A 22,539-nucleotide genomic window follows, 5' to 3' on the forward strand; every position below is an offset into this window, starting at 1 on the left:
TCCTAGAGAGGTGATCGATGCCCCAAGCCTGTCAGTGTTTAAGAGGCGTTTGGACAATGCCCTTAACATGCTTCAACTTTTGGTCAGCCCTGAAGTGGTCAGGCAGCTGGACTAGATGACCATTGTAGGTCCCTTCCAACTGAAATACTCTATTCTGTTCTAATACTGAAGGCCTATAGGATGGACACAGCAAGAATTTCTGTATTTCTGGTGTTCAAGATTATGACAATCTCACAAGATGAGAATTTTCTGTGACCTTTTACTGTCCTTGGACCAGAACCCAATACCCAGGACTGAATTTAAAACTCCACACGAGAACAAAACTATCAGTCTGACTTTTTATCATGACCCCAGTCACAGCTGCATCTGGGCACTTGATGGCCACAAATGAATTTATCCTCTCAAAATCCACAGGAGATTAAAGCTCTTGCAGAACAGGGAATTCAAAGCCCAAATCTCTAAAACCCAGCTTTTTTGCTTTAGTTGGGGCAGGGCAAAAGAAAAAAAACCACAGTGGTCTTCCTTGCAGCCCTTGTGGTGCTTTAACCACCTTAAGAAAGTAAGACAGAAGGCCAATACACCTTATGTGTCTTTAGACTGGGAATTACAGTTTGCACCAGATGTAGCAGTATGAGAGATCACTGTTAAACTTGCCACCCCCATGGAGAAAAACAGCCCCCAATGCTGGTGGGCTGGCACACATGGAAGCTGCACTGTAACCTTCCCTGCACCAAGCTGCGGCTGCTGATCTCCCAAGGGCAGGGGCAAGCCTCGCCCCAGTTGTCCCCATCTCCCTTCCCTGCACTGGTAAAATGCTGCTAGCAATGTAATGCTTTTATCTCAACAGAGAGCTCCCAAGCTTAATTAATCATGGTGAAAAAAGGGATTATTTCTTTCAACTAATATTCATCAGGGTGTGCGGCCTCTCATGCATTTTTCAGCCCCTAACACCAGAGAGACCTACCTGTGCTCAGAGCTGGTATGTGCTACTGAAATACAAATAAATTAACAGGTCACCATGAGGGAAGGAAAGAGTTAGTTTTCCATTCTGAAGACTGACTTACTTGAGAGCCTGACGTATCTGAAATCAATTTTTAAAAATATATTTAAAGGGCTCCCTTTTATAGAGGGACTTTGTTATGACGTGGAAAATTCACAGCTCCTAACATCAAGCCATGGGTGGAGGGAGTCTGGAGTATGAATTAAAAATAATGTGGCTGTTTGCAGAAATTAGCGGCACCGATTTAAATCCACACCCCCCTCCCTCCTCAAATAATCACCCTGTGAACGGAGGTGGTTTATGGAGCTCTCTGGAAAATGTTCCTCATGGCCTCCATTCCGAACCCAAAATAAAATACATCACATCGCAGCAAATACTTCACCAGGGTGCTGCTCTCTCTTCCCCCCCCCCAGCCTATGCCTCCCATTTGTTGCTAATTAAATGAAACAGCAGGTGCTTAGACCACAAGGACAGCAGGGCTGCAGCAAGCACAGTGATTAAACCCCCCTGGAATGTCTTCTTGGAGAGCTGCATCTTTCCAGGGACCAGACTCAGAGAGGAAACATGAGATTAGAGGCAAGGGCTGGGTCGGCCTTTGACTGTGAGCTCCACGATCAGAGGGCGCTTTCGAAGGACAAGACACTAGAAACGTCAGGTTTCTGGGGAAGATGCTGGCTCCTCTCTGCTTTGCCAAGCCACCTTCCCAGAATCCTTGCTACAGGGTGCATGCAACATAGCGTGCTCTGCCTCTAGGTTGGAGACACCTCCTTTCTCACCCAGTTGAGACCCATCATCCCAATGCAAAGCAGCCTCCCACACACCAAGGCATACATTGGCAACTCAAATCTTCAGTCAATGATTAGCAACGCAGTCCCTGAGGCAGAAGCCATCCCAGCCTAACCCTGGGCGAGGCCAGGGAACCGATGCATAAGCAGTTGGGGTGTCATTGCTGTCCCGGAAGGTTATCAGCCATGTCTGAGCACATGACACATCAGGCCACACTAATAAGGTGTTCCTAGTTGCCACCCAGAGCAAATGGGTGCAAGCCCAGAGAACAATTTTGTAACAGCAGCTCGCTCTTTGGGACGTGTCCTCACGGCACGACTCCTGATGCACCCGTTTACCTGCTTGCCTCCATGCTGCGATCCCATCCACAGGTACTCTCTGGACACAGCATGGACTGAACCCACCCCATTTCCTTCATGTGATAGGAAATGACCCTTGCTTCCACCAACACCGTCACCAAGCCTTACCTCCTGACACCAGAAATCAAGCAAATCAAAAGGCAAATGCTACTCTGTTATCGATAGGGGATAGGCAATGCTGTAGGAAACAGATAGGCATGGAGCAAGGGGCACTTATGGGCAGCCAGAGCCGAGCGCCCCATCAAACCAGCTCAGCCCTGCATCCTGCTCTGGGACCTCCTTGTTTTGTCCAGTGAAGCCTTCCTCCATGCATCCCATCAACAGCCATGGCTCCCTCCCATCCCAGCATGCCAGTCTTGCTATGATGACTTCCCATTGAGACAAGCTGGGATGACTTTAATCACCCAAAGGGCACCAGTAAGTACTAACACAAGGGGACCCTAAACCAGTTACCAACTGGGATAACAAGGTACAAGCCTGGAAATAAACTCCTCATCCCTTCTATAAATTCCACTCCTGGCAGCAAAAGTCCATGGGACCAGGACATAATCCCAAGACAGAAAAGCACTATTTATATTTCTGCTGAGCAGTTCACTTCTCTTTGGTCACTCTGCTGATGGTTTCACTTCTTCACCAAACCCTCTTAGAAATGGCTGGGGGCTTGGGGGGAGGAAAAGGAACATGGTTATTAAGGTCTGGCTTAGCTACTGTAATACAACTAACATTTGGCTCTATTAAAAAGACTCCCAGCCGAAGACTTCATTTTACAAACATTAATGAATAAACTTTCTCCAGGAGGGCTGATTATAGCCCCCATTTTATGGGTGGATATTTCCAGATAACCTTCCTGCCGCACCAGCAGTTCCCCACTCCTTGTTCCACACCACAGACTTCCAGCTCCTAATTACACCAAAACCATCTCCATGCTGAGGCGGTGAAATATATTTTGACCTAAGAGTGGAACAGAATTCGACATGAGGTTTCTTAACAGCAACAGGCAGGAACCTATAGCCCTAGTGCTCCTGCAGCCCACAGCACACCCCTGCTCAGCTGTATAATCTAGGACTGTCCCACACCCAGAACAAACCTGAAACTTTGCAGGGCTTCTCTCCACCTTAGAAACACTTTTTGCAAACTTCTCCCTTTGCATAAGGATAGCCAGGAACTACCTTCATGGAACACACCACCTTTTACTGCTTCATCTGCCTTATTCCCAGATCCCAATGGCAACCAAATCTCTGCCACCTCCTGAAGCATCAAATGCTAAATCCTACCCTTACATGCAAGTGAGATGTGTCGGAGACTGGCACCCTCTAACCCTCAGCACAGTAACACAATGAGCACCACAGATGGCTACAGAGGTTTTTGCAAAGCTGCACGAACAGTCACTAATGCACCAAAAACTACAAGACAACCTGGACTTGTTACACGGACGTAGGTGTTCGCAGTGTGCCATCCCACAACATATTTTCTTCTCCGAGAAGACACACACGCTAGTTTTGCTCAAGCAGCAGCAGCATATCACTGTAGTGACCAGGACAAGCCTGGACTTGGGATTTCAAAGCTTCCCAGACCACAGAAAGGCCAGTCCCAGCTCACTGGGCTGCCAAGAGCCAGAGATTATGCAGATAAAAAGAAAAGCCTGTGAAATAGTTTTTGCTCTAGCTGGATAAGATATACTCCCTGTAAGACAAAACTTTGATCATTACACTCACCTTAGTCCTTTGAAAGAATTTTTTCCCTGTTATCATTTCACTTAGTCCTTTTCTGGTTTGCTTTCTAATTCCTTCCCATTTGCCATTTTCCTCTCTCACAGTGTTTTCATGGTTTGTCCTTCACCTCTCTCAAAACACCTGGATGAAGGTAGCAGCTCAGCAAGTCCCACTGGTTTTCTTAGCACACCCTTAAAAAAACAAATGCATCAAGACCCATCAAGGCGCACAGCTGCGATGTTAACTCAGTTTGCAAAAACACTGCTAAATCGATTAGGATCTGCCCTTGACTGCACCTGGTGAATCAGAGACATGTCTGCATCAACACTGATGCCTCATGAACGGCTGTGATAGAGAGTCGTGCTTGCACTGCAGATTTACAGAAATTATCTTAAACACACAGGGATGCTTTTCTGAGTCTCTGCTTAGTCCTTTGCAAGCTTGCTCACAGCTTCTGCCAATCAAGAATTTGTCAGGAACTCAATATGCTCCAAAGCATGAACCTCCTCACTGGACTGCAACTCCCTGCTCTGCTCGCTTTGCACCCTCACAGAGTCCCAAGCTGCACTTGAACAAGTCCCACGTCCAAGGAGCCGCCTGCACCGTTAGGGACAGCTGCAGTTCTCGCCGCCCTGCTGCAGTCACAGGCCCGAACAATGCGACTTGCTGCTACGTACTTGTGGCTCCTACCCAGAATGAAGTTCTCAGGGTTCGGACCTGGGAATGCTGTGGGTCAGAAACACGCTCGTGGCGTGCTCCCAGGACACCTCTCACACACACACACCAAGTGACCATCAACCCTGTCATGCTTCTCCTGGGCATGGGCAAGGAGGAGCAAATGCTGACCCAACAGTTAAATGGGGTAGCTTCAGAAAACTATGGTTACAGGCACTTGTACGGGTAAATGCTTAACGAAAGGTGTGGAGTCAGTGGGTTACCAGCCAGGGCAGTGCCAAAGGATCTGACATACTGTAATAGTTCCAGTCCTCCCTTTCCTGCACAGATCCTATAGACAAGAACTCTCCTGTTAAATGAAAAGCAAAGGGCAGAGAGCAAAGCCCCCAGCCTGGCCAGGTGTTGTTCAAACAGGGCACCCAGAAATGACTGCGCACAAGGCTGTGCTTCCCCTAGACCACCAGTATTCTTGCTTTCTAAATGACTTCACCACTCATCTGCTCAGCAGCATGGCTACTCTGTGGGTTTTGCTCCCCTGACCGCTCCATGGAGACTCATCGATGCTTCCCCTGAAGGAGGGAAAGGGGAAATTGCAAAAGACAGTTCTGCAGTGGGAATACTTGTGTTTGCACGAGACATGAAACTGCTCTGGCTGCAGAAAAGGAGAAGCACGCCATGACTCTACGCAAGCACGAAGGGAATAAGGCGGAAAACAAACTCCCAACTTCACGCTCTGCACGCCGCTTCTGCAGAAAAGGTCAGTTATTCAGGTGCTCCAGGGAAGAAGCAAATAGCACCCAACACTCATAAATCAGGCTGGGGGGAGCCTGATCAGGAGCCTTTCCTACAGCAGGAAGGACTACGCGCAGTCCACAGTGGAAGAGACGCCAGTTGATGCTTTTGTTTGTCCTGTAAGCAAACCCTGGCGTAACAGGACCAAGAGCTACAGCTCCTTCCAGACACAGCCTTCCCACATCTGAGCCTGTAGGAGCAGAAAGCTGGGAGGGGCGAGGTGGCAGGGAAAAGAGCCCTGACAGAGCCCTGCATAACCTTTCCATTATGGCCGAGCAATTTTCTATTTGCACTTAAATGTAATAATGTAAATAAACTCTCCGTAACCCTTGCAGGGCTATTTAGGACGTTTGCGAAAACAACCAGCTCCTCTCATCGCGAGCCAAGGGATGCGAACACAACAGGCACTTCTCATCTTGGTCTCTGCACACTTAATGAAAGTGAAGGATTGTATTCCCCACACAAAAGCGGAATTGTGTTTCGGGGCTGGGGGTGTGAACTCCATGCGATTTTCCGGCAGTATAAATAATTGAAAGCTGAGTACGATTAGGGGAGAGCGGTGAAGCGGTGGAGGGGGTGGAATTGTCATGCCTGAACTTTTTGGACTTGGGTGCTTCAGGGAAGAAAGGCCATGGAAAAATCCTGCCAAAGAATTTAATTTTCACACAGATATTCCAGAAAAAAAAAAAAAAACAAAAGTCTGATCTTGATCTCTGGTAAAAGAGGAAATGTGCTAATAAAGTGGCATTTGGAGAATTCACTGCCTGTGTGAGAGCAGCCTCAGAGCTGTAGATTTCGATGGGGCCAGTCCCACAGCCGAACTCCTCTCCCGTGTTTTATTGTTCCAGCAAACAAAACCTGGAACAAGGTTAACAAACAAGTGGGCTCCTCCCAAGGCTGAGCTTTAAATCCTGCTGAGGGAACCTAATGGGCTATGATGAGACCTTCCAACACCAGAATAATGGAGATGGAGGAGGGATGACAAAGGAGGTATATGTTGAGCCTTGACACGCTCCGCTGAAGAAAGACTTTCACCCCAGTTTTACCATGAATCTGCATAATCCCTTGTATGAGATACTGTCCAGGCACAAAAACAGCAGGCCTGGGCCCAATACCAAAATTTTCCATCATGGTTCAGAATTTTTGACAATTTCAGGCATGGTTTTAGATTTCCATTAGCACCACAACTTCGCAAGGACTCATGTTCCTGTTGCATTTGATTTTTAACATGAAAAGCAACCAACAGCTATGAAAATAGGTCTGAATCCTCCTCAGCTGATGTAAGTCAACTCAGTTCATTTGGGAGAACTTGTTGCTTTTCCTCTCTGTGGCTGTATCCAGAAGAGCCCTTCCCACATTGCGGGGTCCCCACCGTCCTCACAGCCTCCAGGTCAGCAATAGGCGTGGGATGTAGGTACTGATAAAAAGAACAACTTACATAAACCAAACCTCTAGAAAGCAAGGGAATAATTCACAGCAAATAACTCTTTTGACCAATTTCACTGCTTTCTGTGCTTGCTACAGGTCCGTAAGTGGAGTTGGATATTCTTCAAGGATCTTGAAGGATCTTTGCAGGTAACAAGCTTGTTTAGTTCAAATGGTGGATGCAGAGTATCTGATACTAACTTTCCAGTTCCCCAGCAGAGTGGCTTTAATCCTTTATAAACCAGGCTCCTACTCCACACAATGCAAATTTGTCCACTGAGAAATCTGCTATCCATTACAGTTCTGCAGCACTGCCTTGAGATTCTTGGGTTGGACAAACCCACCCAAGTTAAACTCTTTCTAGATAATTCATAAAAAAAATGCATGCACACAAAAAGCAGGTAAAGCAATTTGTTTACAGCTTCCAAATAATATCCACAGAGACTTTTTCAGTCTAAAAATACTATTCCATGAATACGTGAACATCTGGTATCACTTTACAGCCATCAGATCTGAACTGGAGAGAGAAGCTGCACCAGGAACTGGCATCACAGCTGAACCTTCCCAAATCTTTCCCAAAGCTTATGCAGCTTTGGGCCAAGAGCCTTCAGTGCAGGCTTCTCTCTCATACTCATAAAGTCCATACACCTTCCAAAAAACACACCCTATTGGGTCCTTTATAAGCAGTGAGAGAGTTCATCACTGCTGAGCTCTGCAACTCATTTCATTTCTAAGATTTCCTCAACTGCACCCGTAACTCTGTAGCTGGGGGAAGCTCCTAACTGCGACACTTCCCACAGCTGCTATTTTGGAGATTGAGGCTCCCAGGGGAACTCTGCTTTATGAGCTCTCACTCTCCACCTGAAATCTGAGCCACTTTTCCACTCCACACCCTGGTGTACCTTCCCTTCCGAACCCCCTAAGGCCTTCCTCCATGAAGCGGAGCTGGCAGTCATCGCCATCCCAGCACGATCACACACCTTGGGGACGGACTTCACACTCTCCCCTGGCTGATGAGATTTACAGGGCACTGCATGTGCAATCCAAGACTCATGAAATCGTGCAGATCAAAACCCAAACCCTAGCACTGTGAGAGGTAGCAATTTCCAAAGCGTTGTCCACCATGGATCACACACCATCCAAGAGCTGCACTCTGCAGCTGCACAGTGCTCCAGGGAAGCAGCAGACTGAAAACCCACAGTCCCCTTGGCCCCAGGGGCACAGGCTCCACTTGACAAGTAAAGTTTATCTGCTGGCCAAAAGCACACAGTTGAGCAATTCTGATTTATTCCAGCAGGAATCAAGAATGTCTATGTGCATTCACATGCACACTCTCCCTACAGTGATGATTGAAGATGCTTTCTAAGAAGGTGGAGGAATAGCAGCAGGAGACCATGTATAGTTAAAAGGACATGGTAAAGAAGTCAAGAAACTCTTTGTGATGCTCCCAATATTTCTAAATTAAAAAAAAACAAAACAACAACAAACCAAAAAAACCTCCACAACCACAACAAATGCCTACACATTTATCTAACTACATATAGAGGCCTTAGCTTAATGACACTTTGTTTTACTTCTAGGATCAGGAGCATGCCTAAAGAAGAGCTATAAACTGAATGCTAACAAAGATCTACCAGTGTTGAACTTCTGCTCAGAGGCTGCAAAAGGCAGGAAATCAGCAGAGACAGTGAATTCCTTTCAGCAATCAAAACAGATCACTAATTGCACAGCCCCTCAGGAGCAGCTCAGATTGTCGCTGCACAGCACATGAGGAGATCACAAGGATGGAGAGAAAAACTCATCTTTGGATCAGCCTGCCACTTGATGTCATGCTCCTGTAAGACCTTAGAAGTGAATTAGAATTTAATCTGGGTCAGATAAAGCAAAAGCTCCTTGATGGTGTGATGAAATGTTTCAATACTACTGATTCCACACGCAGGATATCAACACTGGGGAAATAAGGACTTGTCAACATCCAGGAGAATATCAGCATTGTAAGGAACAATGCCCTTGTGGTGCAATGACCTCAAATAGCATCCATCACAGTCACTGATGCCATGGCAGGGTCCAGAACCCTGGTCTTGTGCAGCAAGGGAATGGAGGAGGACGTAACCCTCAGAGATGCAGCTTCCAGAGATGCCCGTCCCACAGTGGGGTCAGGGCAACCACCCAATCAGAGCTCTAAAACCTCACTGCTACATTGTCCAGAACGTGTAAGACTCCTGTGGGTGTTTCTGGAATTCCAAAACCTCTTCTGCACAGTGAGAGGTTACGGTGGCACTGCTGGAAGATTCACCTCTGACCCACAGCAGCCCCCAGAGAAAATAAAAACCTTAATCCTTTGATAGCAAAATCCATTCCCTATCATTACAGAGGAGCATCTGTATTGAATCCTTGGACCACCAAGACGGGGTAGTGTGGGTATCACCTCTGTTCTTGCCTTACTCCCATCACACCCTGAGGAGCTGACTAAGCCACCACCTCACTTTTTAAGCTCGCCCATGTCCTGGCCAGACCTGCACATGGGGCAGGCTGGGGAGTATATTAAATTGGCACCGAGCAGCAAATATCACCCCATAGCCACCATTCAGAAGATTCCCACGCTGCAGAGTACAGCCAATATTCAAGTGTCAGCTTTATGCCTCAACAGCACTCAAACGCAGAAGTATGAAGGGGAGGGTTCCCATAGGCTGGGTTGCTTTCTCAACTGCAGGTTATTTGCCATGTTCATTGAATGCGGCCTCTATTGTTGCTTGGCAGACACTTTGCCGTTTCCCCATCATGGCCCTCACCTTTGTCTGACGTGTAAAGTCTCTTTAGAAACAAATACTGGAAACTGAACAGATTGTTTTGCCAAGCAAACATTTAAATAATGATGGAAATGAGAACTACAAACAATTCCATTTATTCATTGAAGACAAAGATACTGCCCCAAGCCAGCTGGTATCCTAAGGCACTGACTGAGGGCTAGAAGGACAAATAGTATTTAAATAGCCTCTAAATCAGCTAAGACAACTATTCCCAGCTCAATAACCATATCAGCTATTCATTTTTTTTCCAGAGGCATCTCAATTACCCCAGCAACCCCTGTTACTGGCAAGCTTGCTGCCAGGCTATTTTTCTGAGGGCAGGCACTGGGGAGGTCTCTGCTACCAAGAGCCAAGTCTTGCAAGCGTGGCTGCACCAGGAGCTCCAGTACAGCTGCTGAAACATGGGAGGCACGGTCAGCCCTCACAGCTGGCAGCTCAGGGCTCCTCCTGGAAATCTGGTTTTCTGCATCACCTGCAAACCTCACTACTGCCGGCCTCTCCACACACTGTCCGGGACAGCAGCAGCAGACAACTGGCCTGTGTTTACTCAGAAGAAAGGATGTGCCATTTCTCCTCAAGGAGCCAGGGCTGACCTTTGGGAACAGACATGTTGCCAGAGCCACGTTTAGATTTCCTCTGAATTTTCCCAGGCTTGTTTCACTTTCAATCCTGCTCTTAAGGAAGCTGTTTTCAAACCAAACCCTACATCCCAACTGCTGGAGTAACTCCATCCCCACAGTCCCATGACTATCGGGGATGGCCCTGAAGCCAAACCCTGGGTCTGAACCTCACAGGTCAGGTATGGAGCCAGGCCTCTGGTCTGGAGGAGGATTTCACAGCAGCTTCAATGTCTACAGCAGAGCCAGGGTGCTGAGGCCCAGCATCCCACACCGAGGGAATGGGAGCAGAAGAAATTTGATCCATGCAACCCAGACCATCCTGGCCAAGGCCAGCACAGCCCAGAACAGAGGGAGGCACATGCTTTGACTGCAGAGCCCAGATCCCCTGCTGTCAACATAGCCTAGTGGGAGCAATGCCAGTAAGTAAAGTCTTCCCTTTCTCCCCTTTGGCCTTACGTTTCACTGTGCACTCACATCACAGCTTAATGCAACAACCCTCTGCCATGCTGTTCCTCCCCACCTCCTCCCCCGCCCTATCCGACCCCACCTTCTCCTCCAGCTCTCCTGCTTGTTTCTGTACGCACCCTCAGACGTACACACATAGCCCAACAGAAACACTCCCTGAGCTTGTCAGAGGCTGGGAATCTTTTTAACGCAAACCTCCCACGCTGCGAGAGGGGCAAGCTGCATCACGCGCGGAGCCACATCAACAGCCGTTCTTCCCTTCCCACAGTGCCAGGAGCTACGCGCAGAGTGGCACCTATGGAAGAGAGCATCACGCACTGCAGAGCGACCCTGCTGCTGTGGATGGCTGAGAAGACCAGGCGGTGACTCCACTCATCCTGCTAAAAAGGCCTGGTAGGTTGAGGGTTAGGAGTTAGCATTTGCAAATGCTTGCCCCGTTGCATTCTTACCTATACTCTTCACTACTGATAAACTTAGCGCATGCTTGAGCTTGTTGATTCACTGCTTCTGCAGAGCTAAAAGCATAAATGTTACAACATGAAATATCATAGGTTCTACAAGAACAGTCATTACTGAGTTAGACTGCGCTGGACCACCAGATTTAGGACTCTAGCTCTCCACTTGGGCAATTAACCTAAACTAACTAATGGAGTGAATATACACAATTCCATCAGAATCACATCAGGCACCTACCCTGCAATTACCCTACTGCAATTCCCCCTTTGCTCTACCCCAGAAAGCCTGCACCCCACTGCCACAAGGTCCTGATTCAAATCATAGTGACCTGGTGGAATACAGGGTGCTCAGGCACATGGTACAGTTACAACCACTGAACTGGAGATGAGAGTGGACGTTACAATATTTGAGACAGCTTGGGGTAACAGAGAAAGGGATGTTTGTACAGAAGAGCACGTAACGGAAGAACAATCAATAGCAGCAGCATTCAGATGAACTCCACTCTGAGTAAGAAAAGCAGTGATACAAACTGCAATTACTGGTTTTTGTAGTACCATTTTTGTTTAATGTCCTCTTCAATGCTCAGTTACTCCATTATAGCACTATAAACAATCAGGATGACCCTAGCAATAACAAATGAAGCTCTTGATGTTTTATCGTCAGTCTGAAAACAACTTGCATCTCTTTCCGCTCCCTAATAAAATTCTTGATATTCTTTATTTTTTTTAATGTTCTAATTGGCTGCTAGTGAGTTCCTCTTTCTGTGCCACTTTGAAGAAAACCTGCTTAGATCAGCAGACCACATCAGGCAGATAATTTTTTGCTAACTGATACACAAAGTGAATGCTTGAACAGAGCCTTGTTTATTTGCCTTTTCAAAATTGTGACATTTCAGATGTCTCCTTGCAGCCAAAACATCTGTGTGGGTCATTGTGTGGAGAGACGGCGATCTGCCTACCTAACATTCCTGCCACAGCTCCAGCGGGGATGTCGTTTGCCTCTCGTGCGGCCAGAAACACAACGTGGGATTATGGCACGCCGCTAAAGCCAGCTGCTGTGTTTTGCCTTGGAGAAAGCTGTATTTCGCTACTGTGAGAAAGGATCTTCCCCCAGCTCCACACAAAGAGACCCAGCCATCCTCATGGGAGCAATGGACAGGCCAGTATCTGAACATAGTGTTTGGTCCCTCTGCTGGGTCTCTGGTCCTGTTCATACTCTGACGCCAGGTACCAAGCAACACAGGCATGAAATCAGACCAGAACATTTGGAGACACTGGATAAAAACGCAGAAGATGAGCTGCTGGTGATTCAAGCTAAGACACCAGGCACTGAAGCTTGGTCACATTTTGACTGCTCACTTTGTGGGGAGAGGGTTTCTCAGCAGCAAGAGGCAGCACCCAACTGGGGTCATAACATCTATGAAAAGCCCAAGGTGGTATTGAGCAACTGGAAGGGTGATATGGGGAGTGGGGAAAGAGCCACCTTTCATACTTCCCAGCTGCAAACTTTGTTGTTGCTTTCCAGCCCAGCATGGGCACTGGGAAGGTAAGCTGGCTGCACCTCCACAGTTCTCCACCTTGTGCTTTGGGTAATTACTTATACCCATGTTCAAATGCAAATCCCCATCCTGCTAACAGCCTCCAAAAGCACTTTCCAGCAAGAAAAATGTGGGCCTGACACCTGTAGATGTCTTTTACCGCAGAGTGCAAACACCAGGAGTTATCTCTGCTATCCCAATAAAACATTGTTCTTTCTCAGCTCCTCTGGGGACAACAGGAGCATTGCTGAACTACCAGCTCAGGACAGGATTCTGCTATCACGACCAGCAAATCCATCAGCGATGATGGGAGACCTCAGACAGCATCCAGGGAACGTACCTCAGTGAGCCACCAGCCTGTCGTGAGGGTCAGCACTACCTACAGGCGATGTTCACATCGCTCTCCCAGTGATGCATACCTCACAGTCCCCTGTTCTGCATGGTGGGCAAGTGCACTTTAAAGCAGCACTTAAAATATTACATTCGGAGGTGGCTTTGACCCCATGTGGTGCTCAGGTGCAAATGCCTCCCCAGGGTGAAAGACAACATGTAATTGGACTTGACAAGCAATTTATCATAATGCTTTCATCTATGCAGAGTTAATTCAATACTTTCAATCCTATTTACTGAAACATTGGCACCCACATGTATTTTGCTGCCATCATTTGACCCATGCTCAGCAGCAGATGTGACTTGGTTGCACAATTAAATGATGCAGCAACGCCCCGATTTAATTTAAGCCTGTATTTATAGATCTCTAGCCCTCACTGAAGCAGGACAGTGCTGACACTTGGCTTGTTGCATTGGGTTCTATTTGCTGTACATCTCACACCTTCATGGGGCAAGCTCCAGCTTCCAAAGCCCACGGTATGTCCAGTCTCATTGCCCTATTACTCATCTTGAAAACAACCTGACTCCCAATTCAAGCATATGTGCTGCTGAAATAGCACAACCAAACACTTTTTGGAATTGAATCCTTGGGACAGAGCAGCCTCTTAATGCCTGCAGTGTCTAAGAGGATTTGCTATGAAGTGTTTCAGAAAACCCAGTATCTAGTAATGCAAGGGTTCTCAAAACCTCTGAGCCACTTCCCACAGAGACAGCCATTTGGGGAAGGGTGGGCTCTTTTTTAAAGAAACATGAAATTGCAGTAGTGAAATTAATGATCTGTATTCCTCCCTCCTTGCCCCTGGGCAGCCCCCCAGGTTTCCCCATGGGTCCTATCCAGTGTCACTGTCAACACCAGGTATTGCAGCCTTGATTAAGTCATTACAAGTCAGCCCTTGTTCCTCCACTTCCAGTCAAGAGCAAATGAGACATATGCAGGCTTAGGAAGCCCTGAAATGCAGCTCTGTTGCGGACACAGTGGGACGAGTGGAGCTGGCAGAGACCTGCAGACTCCAGCTGTTTCGGACACGAGTGGTGCCTGTGAATCGGCTGAGCATTACTCACTGAGCATTTGCTTGATTTTCTACTGGAAGGGCCTCATGGAGATAAGCAGCAACATTACTGAAGTGGATTGATTATGCTAAGGCCACATTACCATGCATGGTATCAGGTTGCAAAATCCAGGTCCAACCAGTGCTAGGTTAGAAGTTCAAGCTTCCACCAAAACTCTGGAAAGCACAGGTCATCCCCTTATCTGGAGCAAATCTGCTGTTGAGCAAGAATCACTGCACATCAAGCCACAGGTTTCCCAAAATGCAAGGGTTTCCCAAAGTGCCCTGACCTTTCATTTGCTTTTCCAATTCCCTTTGCAGGCTTCATTAGAGTTGTAAATACAAGTTGCAATTCAAGACCCAAAGCACATTTCCCTTGCTTCACCTAGGAGATGCTCAGGCAGCATCAAAAGCCCAGAAAAAATAATAGAAGGTGGGGAGGGATTGGGGGGGTGGAAATTACTTAATACCTCTGGGAATCTAAAAGCACCTTACAGCACCTGAGCACACAGGGCCTTGTCCACATCTTACAGCTGGGAAACTGAGGCACAGATTGCCACAGTGATGTGCTTACAGAGACACCACAAGACTGTAGAAACCCCAGGTGAAGACCTCAGTTTCAGTAACTGTGCACCCCATGCTGCAAAAGCTAAAGAGGCTATTGCAGAGGGCTGTCACTGCTCACGCAGTGGTGGCCCTGACAGAGATCCCTGGGAGGTTAAAGGGTTAAGGAAGGGAATTTTGTTACTTTCTTGTCGTATTTTCTCGTGGGGGGAGAAGCGTTGTGCAAGCGAGAGTTTTCCACTGGCGCTAGGCCCCCTTGCACTTATCAATGGGACCTTTCAGGACTCACTCCCTGATTGAGACATCATTTCCTGTCCAACACACTAACCCCATTGATAACTCCACGCTTGATGGGAACTTTTCAAACCTACCAGGAAAGGCCAGGAGACCCAGAAGAACATATACATGAAAACAGAACTGGGGTGAAAAGAAAAAGAAGAGAGAGAAAGAAACAGTTTTGGCCACAATCCGCATGCTGACAACAAATGTTTGTGATTACAAAGCTGTGCATCTTTAGTAGGTACATCAGACACAGAGAAGACATTAACATACTCTTCACAGCAGTGGGACTGGCAGGCCTGGCATTTCAGCCCAGTAAGAACTGGAGAGGGGCAGAGGAGGAAGCATAAGAACATCCCTCTTTTCCAGCCACGCAGCAAACACAGAAATCAGGACCAGCCATAGAAATGGTCCCATTTTCTACCAGAAAATCCAGGAGGCCATAACCGATATAGCTTGCAAAACAGGCTAGAGACTTCAGTCTCTAGTAGCAGAAATTACACATAAAGGGGAGCAACGATGAAACTAGGACTCTTCAAGGTATCTCAGATCAGGTACCCAAGGGAGGAACCCTTTTCTTCCTAATTTATCACGGCAAAAAGGCTCAATGTTATTTCCCAGGGCACAGCCCAGCCAGCTGTGTACATCCTTAACACTGGCTGTGAGGACTCACTTGATATTCTAACCACAGCCCAGCTCCAAACACAAGCTCCAGCCCAAAACTGACATTTCCCCCAAAGTTATGGAGTCTGTCAAACCACAGCTTTTGTTTTCACCCCAGGCAGTTACAGTTTTGCTGCCTACAAAGGTACAATGATACGAAGGTATCCATGAATCTGGATTATTGCTAAATTAGGACACCTGCCAGAAAGCTCTCCCTACCTGTGCAGGTGCCTAGGAGCAGAAATTAAGTAGCTGATGCCCACAGTGAAACTTTGTAATTTGGCCTTTTCCTATTTCCTGGCTTCAGACTTCGGTCACCAGCTATCTAGCAAGAAAGCTTTTGTTGAAATCTAAATATACAGGCACAGAATACAGCAAAGGAGCTGTACAAAACAGCAAGAGCCAAGACACCAGCTGGCTGGGTAGATGGTTAGGAGGAAGGAGGGTCTGGAAGGTTTTCAGTACCATCTCCATTACTGAACTGCTGTGGGAGTGTGCAAAAGCTCTGTTGTTTCAAGCAACTTGTGTAAGTAGTTTCTGGGCGCACAAAATGTAGCGCTCTTTCTGTTCTAAGTGCATCTGAAGTATTTAAAATTAGATCCCCTCTTCAATAGGAACCATTCATGAAAATGTCAGCTTTAAATATCTTTACAGTGCAAGTTACTCACTGTGAGCATACCACCCACTTATCTTATACCCTACAAGGACAGAGTCTGAAAAGTTTCAAATCATGACATGTAACAGACCAAACAAGCACAAAGCCTTATTTAAAGGCACTATTAAGCCAGCTGGAAACATGACTAGAAGTGTGAGTAGAAATAATATTTTATGTTAGACAAGACAGACTTACCTGCAGGTCAAAGAACTTGCTGTATCTTCGGTAGATGATCTGGGAAGTCAGGTCAGACCATGTTACATTGATGATATAGACCTGTTCACAGAAAAGAAAACACAAGTCAGTGTGGGCCATGAAGCACAGAATATGTCTAAAGGCTGAACAGTTAGCATAGGTCAATTCCACGTCTCACTGGCTGCTCCTGCTCACAATGAGGAACATAGCCCTGGGTGCAAGACTAGCCTAAATTAGAGCCATTGCCCCATTGCAGCCTTTAGTAGAGGTCTCAGGAGAGCACCCAGCGTTCTCCCACCCATCCCCATCAACAGCTCCCAATGATTTTGCTCTCCCTGGGATTAAAGCTTTAATTGAGTGATAGCACATTTTCTGGTCCATAGCAGCAACACCCTGCCCTCCACCTCTGCCTATCTGGAGGGTCCCGGGCCCTGTTGCAGGCATCGCTCAGAGAGCTATTCCACCCCTGAAGCAACAGCCCATCATGGGCTGCTGATCTCCTACCCAATGCTCCGGGTTTTCCTCATATATGCAGATGCGACCGTGGCCCTTCACAGGCAAGACATGGCTCTAGGTCAACAAGGAAATTCAAAGGGAACTCAGCTCCAGGGCGGTTGTGAGATTACAGCCGTGCAACACAGCTGCTTATGCACACCCATACACATGCGACAACAGCTCAACCCCACAGCACACAGCCTTGCTGAGTCACATCGTACCACTCAGCACCTTTGGCACCTATCGGACTGATTCAAAGGTGATATAAAGCAGGTCAGTGAGAGTGACATTGTTTTCTCACATCGGTGGAAACAGCAACACAAGCCCAGAACAAGCCCAGGATTTCCCTTGTCCAGCCCTAGTCCATCCCCAAAACAATCATCTTACAGAAACACTGTTTTGCCAGAAGCTGTGATAAAAAATGATTCGCACACACATGCACACACATACACATATCTATAAAACACACAAATGTTTCCTTTTGACCCTAGTACCTCCAAAACATTTAAAAAAAAAGGGGGGGGGGGGGGGGGGGAACGAGCCAGACTGTGCTCTCTCACACACTTGCCTTCAGGCCAAATGCAGGTCCTGCTGCCTAGATGACAGATACACAAGACTTCAGCAAACACAGGATGAAGCCATCAAGCGTGACCACGCAACGCCAATGTAATGGAAATCACAGCTAGGCCAGATCCTGGGTCTTTAAAGCAATTCCCAGGTTTCACATATGGAGTGAGATAAGGATCTGGCAGGGGAAACAGGAAAGCATACCTCCTCCCTCAGCCCCAGCGCTGCAGCAGGAGCTCTCCCTTTTGCCACAGATGCAGAAGTGAAGCTCTCTGTCTCCAGCAATAGGGGATGGATAAGCATCACCCTCTTCTCCATCTTCCCCAGGACACTAGCTCGTCTTCCAAGGTGCTGATGCAGGGTAATTGCTTCTGTGCTTTTAACAATAAAAGGTGTTGCATGAGAACCCCTGGAGGGATGTTGAAGAACAGGCTTAAAAATGCTTTTCCAAGGACCACTGAGGGATTTTTCCCTTCTTTCCTGGTAGGAAAGAGGTGTCATCTGATGTCCTGGAAACTGTGGAGGTCCTGCAGCCTCACTTTCCTCTCTGCTTGTTACGACCACATTCAGTCCCCAAGGCAGTTTGCTCCCCATCTCCTGCAGCCCAGTTTCATGGTATTTGTGAACTGGACATGTGAGCACAGGCTGTTAAGGAGATATGAGGCCTTTCATAGAGCACTGAGGGTAAGGACCGAGAGCCTGAATTAGATTCAGTTATTGTATCAAACCTATCTGCTGCTCCCACCAGAGCAGAGACCATCGAGGCTGGCAAAGGAAAGACTGCCCAGGGTGAGAGCAGGACTCTCAGCAAACCATGGTTATTCCTCTGCTGCATCTCATATTTCTCCTGGAAAACTGAGCCACCAAACCTCCCTCCCGCAGTAGCTGTATACACAAGGGTGACACCAGCACTGCCCTGCTTCATGGAGGTGAGGTAAGACTGCATAACACGAAGATTTCAGGTCCCCTTTAAAGATTACCCACGCAGACAAGTCAGAGGAGCCTGGGAAGGAAGCTGCTGTTGCCAATTTTCAGGCCAGCCACACTACACTGAAGAATATTTTTCCATGTGTTTGTTGTGGGAATAATAAAAAAAAAAGTTTGTAGCTTCACTCTGAGCTAATTCACAACACAAATATTTCTACTTGTTCTCTATCCGACAGCTACTTTCAGATGGAAAACCCATTCGATTAAAAACAGATCATGACAGATGGGAGCTGACTGGGATCCAAAAGCAACTTCAGATACTGTAATTCTGGCCCCAGGTTCTCACAAAAGGGACAAGACAGGGATAGGAGAAACATATTGCACATGCAAGTAAAGATCATATTTTTTCTTTAATGATGCATCTTTTCTCCAGAAGCTAGAAACAAAACACAAATGCCACAGACATCCAGGCTTTTTGAATTTCATGGCACTTCAGTCTTCCCTATGCTACTCTTAAGAACCCACAAAAACTGTGTACCCCCAAGATTAACAGCCTGCAAGTCTGCTCGATTGAGATTGAGTCCGGACAGGAGTTAATCCTGCTTTAAGAGTCCAGAATTGTTCAGTGGTGCAGCAAGTGGCACAACACCCCCATCATACAAGAGGGGGCAGAGCTGGATGCAAAGGGATATTCTGGGCAAGAGGTTGGATGTGTTTGGTGCAGGGAGGAGGTGTAGGAGCAGGACTGCACTGATACAGCCGCAGCTCTGAAATTCAGGCTCTGCAGGAATGAAGCTGCCACCGACTTCAGTCAAGCCAGGATTTTTGCTGCACATTTAAAACGGCAATTAAATCTTTTTGAGCCTTACGTCCCTTCAAGCTCAGCAACTGATGAATCAGGCTGCATGCAGATGCACCGACTTCTGTTTTATTGGAAGACCACAGCAGGAGCAAGAAAAGCCTTTAACGATAACCTGGAGCTCTGTGAAGCAAGAAACAAATGGGCTCAAAAATCTGCTTGGTGGGATGCAGGTGCAAAATCTGAAACGGCTACTGATTTTCTTTGCTTGTTTGCATAAATCAAATTGCTTCTTGAAAGCCATCATTTAAAATAATGGGAAATAACTGTTTGCTTGAAAAAATCTGTAAAATGCCAGATTTTAAAAGCAAGGTCTAGAGGTTTGAAAAGCCTTAGATACCACATTTCTCTCCCTCAGAGATCTGAGTCTGGTGACTATTCGCTTCTGCCTTAGTCGGACCCATAACCTTTTCATAAGCAGCAAACATTACATCAGCTTACCTCGTCATGTTTTTGCTCAGATCTCAAAACGGGTTGCTATGAAAGCGATCAAGGATATCCCAGGGGAGAATAAGAAAACCAGTCCTGGGGGAGCGTGATGTCATGCAAACGCAATGGGACAAGGAGGCAGCAGGAAATATCAGATAAATATGGAGAGCCGTCCCACGCTTGAGCACCCGGCAGGCCCGGCATTGCTCTCATGAGCTTCCTGCAGAGCTGAGGGAAGGCTTTCTATGGCATCCGACAGCTCCCCAAAACTGAGCCACACGAGCCACCACTCAAGCACATGGTCCTGCCCATGGGAGAGTGCTGCTTGATAAAAGAAGATAAAAATCAAAGCATCTTACATGTCTTCGAGCAAGCTCAATCCACGTTAAGTATAGTGTTTTCCTACAGTCCCTACATGCACACAACTAAACTTTAATCGTGATTGCAAATTACAAATTACTACAATAATTAATTACTTAAGGTAAAAAGATCTGTTTTATGTGTCTGCCATGTTTATGACCTTAAAGGAGTCAAAACGCAGCTACTATTCAAATGCTTCACCTTAAAAATCCTTAACAAAATAAGTCCTTAACAATAAATAATAATTGAAGTACAAATTACAAATGACTCACTGCACAATCACTGGGTGCTCCAGCCACTAAGAATGCTCAATTTTTAATTTCACAAATCCAGTCTTTTTTTTAGTCTATGTATTTTAAAATAAATCCTTCTTCAGAGAAACAAGAAGTGGGCCTGTACAAACTGGAGAGTATTAATGAGGAACTGAGCTTGATAAGCAGCTCTTAATATTCATGCTGCATGAAAGAAGGTGCAAGATGTCAGGGGGACTTTATCAGCTGCTAATTATTGTTTAATTCTAGCTCTGGGAAACTTCTATTTTACCCACCATAGAGCAGAAAATTTATTGCAAAATGAAGTTATTGCTCTCCCTTTACTGCCTACACCACGCAATGAGGAGAGGTGACTTCCTACTACAAAAAGCATTCACTCAAATGTCATTGGGCATGACTTTATCATGTCTTGTTTTCAATGGAACATATCCAGTTCCAGCTGCCAGGTTATTCTCATGTGACCGATTTTTCGATTGGCTTTTTAGAGGCTAATGTTTTGTTTTCTACAGCCAGATGAGCTGGAGTGGAAGATAAATACCTGAAATGAGCAGTCTGATGTGACCAAGATAAGAACATCCACAAATACACTATTGGCTATTGGCAAAGACAAGATTGAAGAACAGAGACTAGAAATATCCTGCACACATAAGAGAAGGTGCTGTTAACTTTTAATAAGTAATTACAGTAAATACCAGCTACTAAGTTTTATGAATGCAAAAAAACACCACTATGGTGCAATTTGTATGCAGATACCATCACGATAGGCCCTTTTAACCTGGAGAATGTCAACTTCCTCAATGTCTCATATTAAAGTGTTGGATATTTGTCCTCCAGTGAATCAGGACTGAGTTGGAATAGACACTCCTTTCCCCCTGTATTCAGATGCTATCACTGCCTGTAAGCTGGAAACTTTCCACCAGCACAGCTCAGCATGTGAATGCTCCTTGGTCTGCTTCTGTGCAAAGTCAGCCCAACTCCCACAAGCCTTGCAGCAAATCCAGCTGGTTCATTTAGCTGGTGGAGTTTACATTAAAACAGCTCAAACTACAACAGGCCTTCACAAAGTCAACATATATCTGTGCCTTAAATTACCGGAGTACGGGCACTGCACCGACTTACTGTTTGCATAACCATCTTAATGTCAAAGATGTTCTGACAAGCACAAATCAGTGCTGGCCCAGACCCAGATTTGGAGTGATAACAGCCTAGAGACAGCAATTTTGGCACCCACGAGGCCAAAGCAGCAAAGCTGCTCGCCTTCCAGAAGCGGTGTGGTTGATTTTAGGTACCTTCTTCCACCCCACAAGACACTGGCACCAGTAGCCAGGGTTTCCCCAGGGTAAGGGCCCCCAGGGCCATCAAATTCTTGCCCTATACAAGAGCCAGTGTGGCAGCAGGGAGAGTAAAATGCCCCAGGAATAAGCACTGAGAATGTAAGCCCTCCTCCCGCACACATCACCTGTGCCTTCACTTGGCTTGGATCGCGTTTGACTCTGGATCCAGTGAGTGCAGCGTGGGCTCCTTGCCCAGCTCATCAGCATCCAAAAGGTCCTGAAAAGCACTGTAAGACCTGGGAAATTCCCACAGAGATGAAGTCAGACCCTCAACCCCAAGCCCATGGCGAGTCCACCACCAGTGCCATGCAATGATGTCACCTTTCAGCACGACAGTCTCCGAGGGACCACAACTCAGTCGGGGCAGGGCCAAGGAAGAGCTATTTTCAACCCCAGTCTGGAGCTGTTCTCGCCCCAGGAATCTGAAGACTGAGCTGAGAAACAGAGATGAGGCTCGGAAGAAATATGAAACCCAAGCAGCCCCAAACAGGAAAGCTGCTTGCGGCGTGGTTGCTGCTATGGCAGGGTGCCTTAGAGCAGTCCCAAGCAAGGGGGCTGACGCAGGCTGCATGCAGGTGCGGGACGTCTGGCTTTTTCATGAAGCAGATGTGGTTTCATGGACATCCCTCTACCCGGCTCGCGTTTCCATTACCAACGGGGGAACTGTAACTGAGAAAAAGCCAAAACGACCCACGGGTCTCATGGACAAATGTTGCACGTACCTAAGTTTTGGAAGGAAAGCAAACTTACAGTATGCCGGGAGAGAACAAACTGGACAGCCCCAGTGTTTGCCAGTTCTCATCTGTAAGCAGCCACCACATAGGCAATTTAAGCAGGACACAGCAGTTCCAGTTTGCATTACAA

General features: G+C 46.9%; 1 protein-coding gene across 3 annotated transcripts in view; it reads right to left on the reverse strand.

Moving 5' to 3' along the window:
- The window catches only part of SH3PXD2A (SH3 and PX domains 2A), a 268,881-nt gene that overhangs the window by 206,861 nt on the left and 39,481 nt on the right, over positions 1–22,539 (reverse strand). For all 3 annotated transcript variants that reach the window (XM_049810140.1, XM_049810141.1, XM_049810139.1), the window contains exon 2: positions 16,433–16,513. In XM_049810140.1, coding sequence (XP_049666097.1) covers positions 16,433–16,513 — 81 coding nt within the window. The remainder of the gene's footprint in view (positions 1–16,432; positions 16,514–22,539) is intronic.

The sequence above is a fragment of the Accipiter gentilis genome, chromosome 9, assembly GCF_929443795.1.
Source record: "Accipiter gentilis chromosome 9, bAccGen1.1, whole genome shotgun sequence".
NCBI lineage: Eukaryota > Metazoa > Chordata > Aves > Accipitriformes > Accipitridae > Astur > Astur gentilis.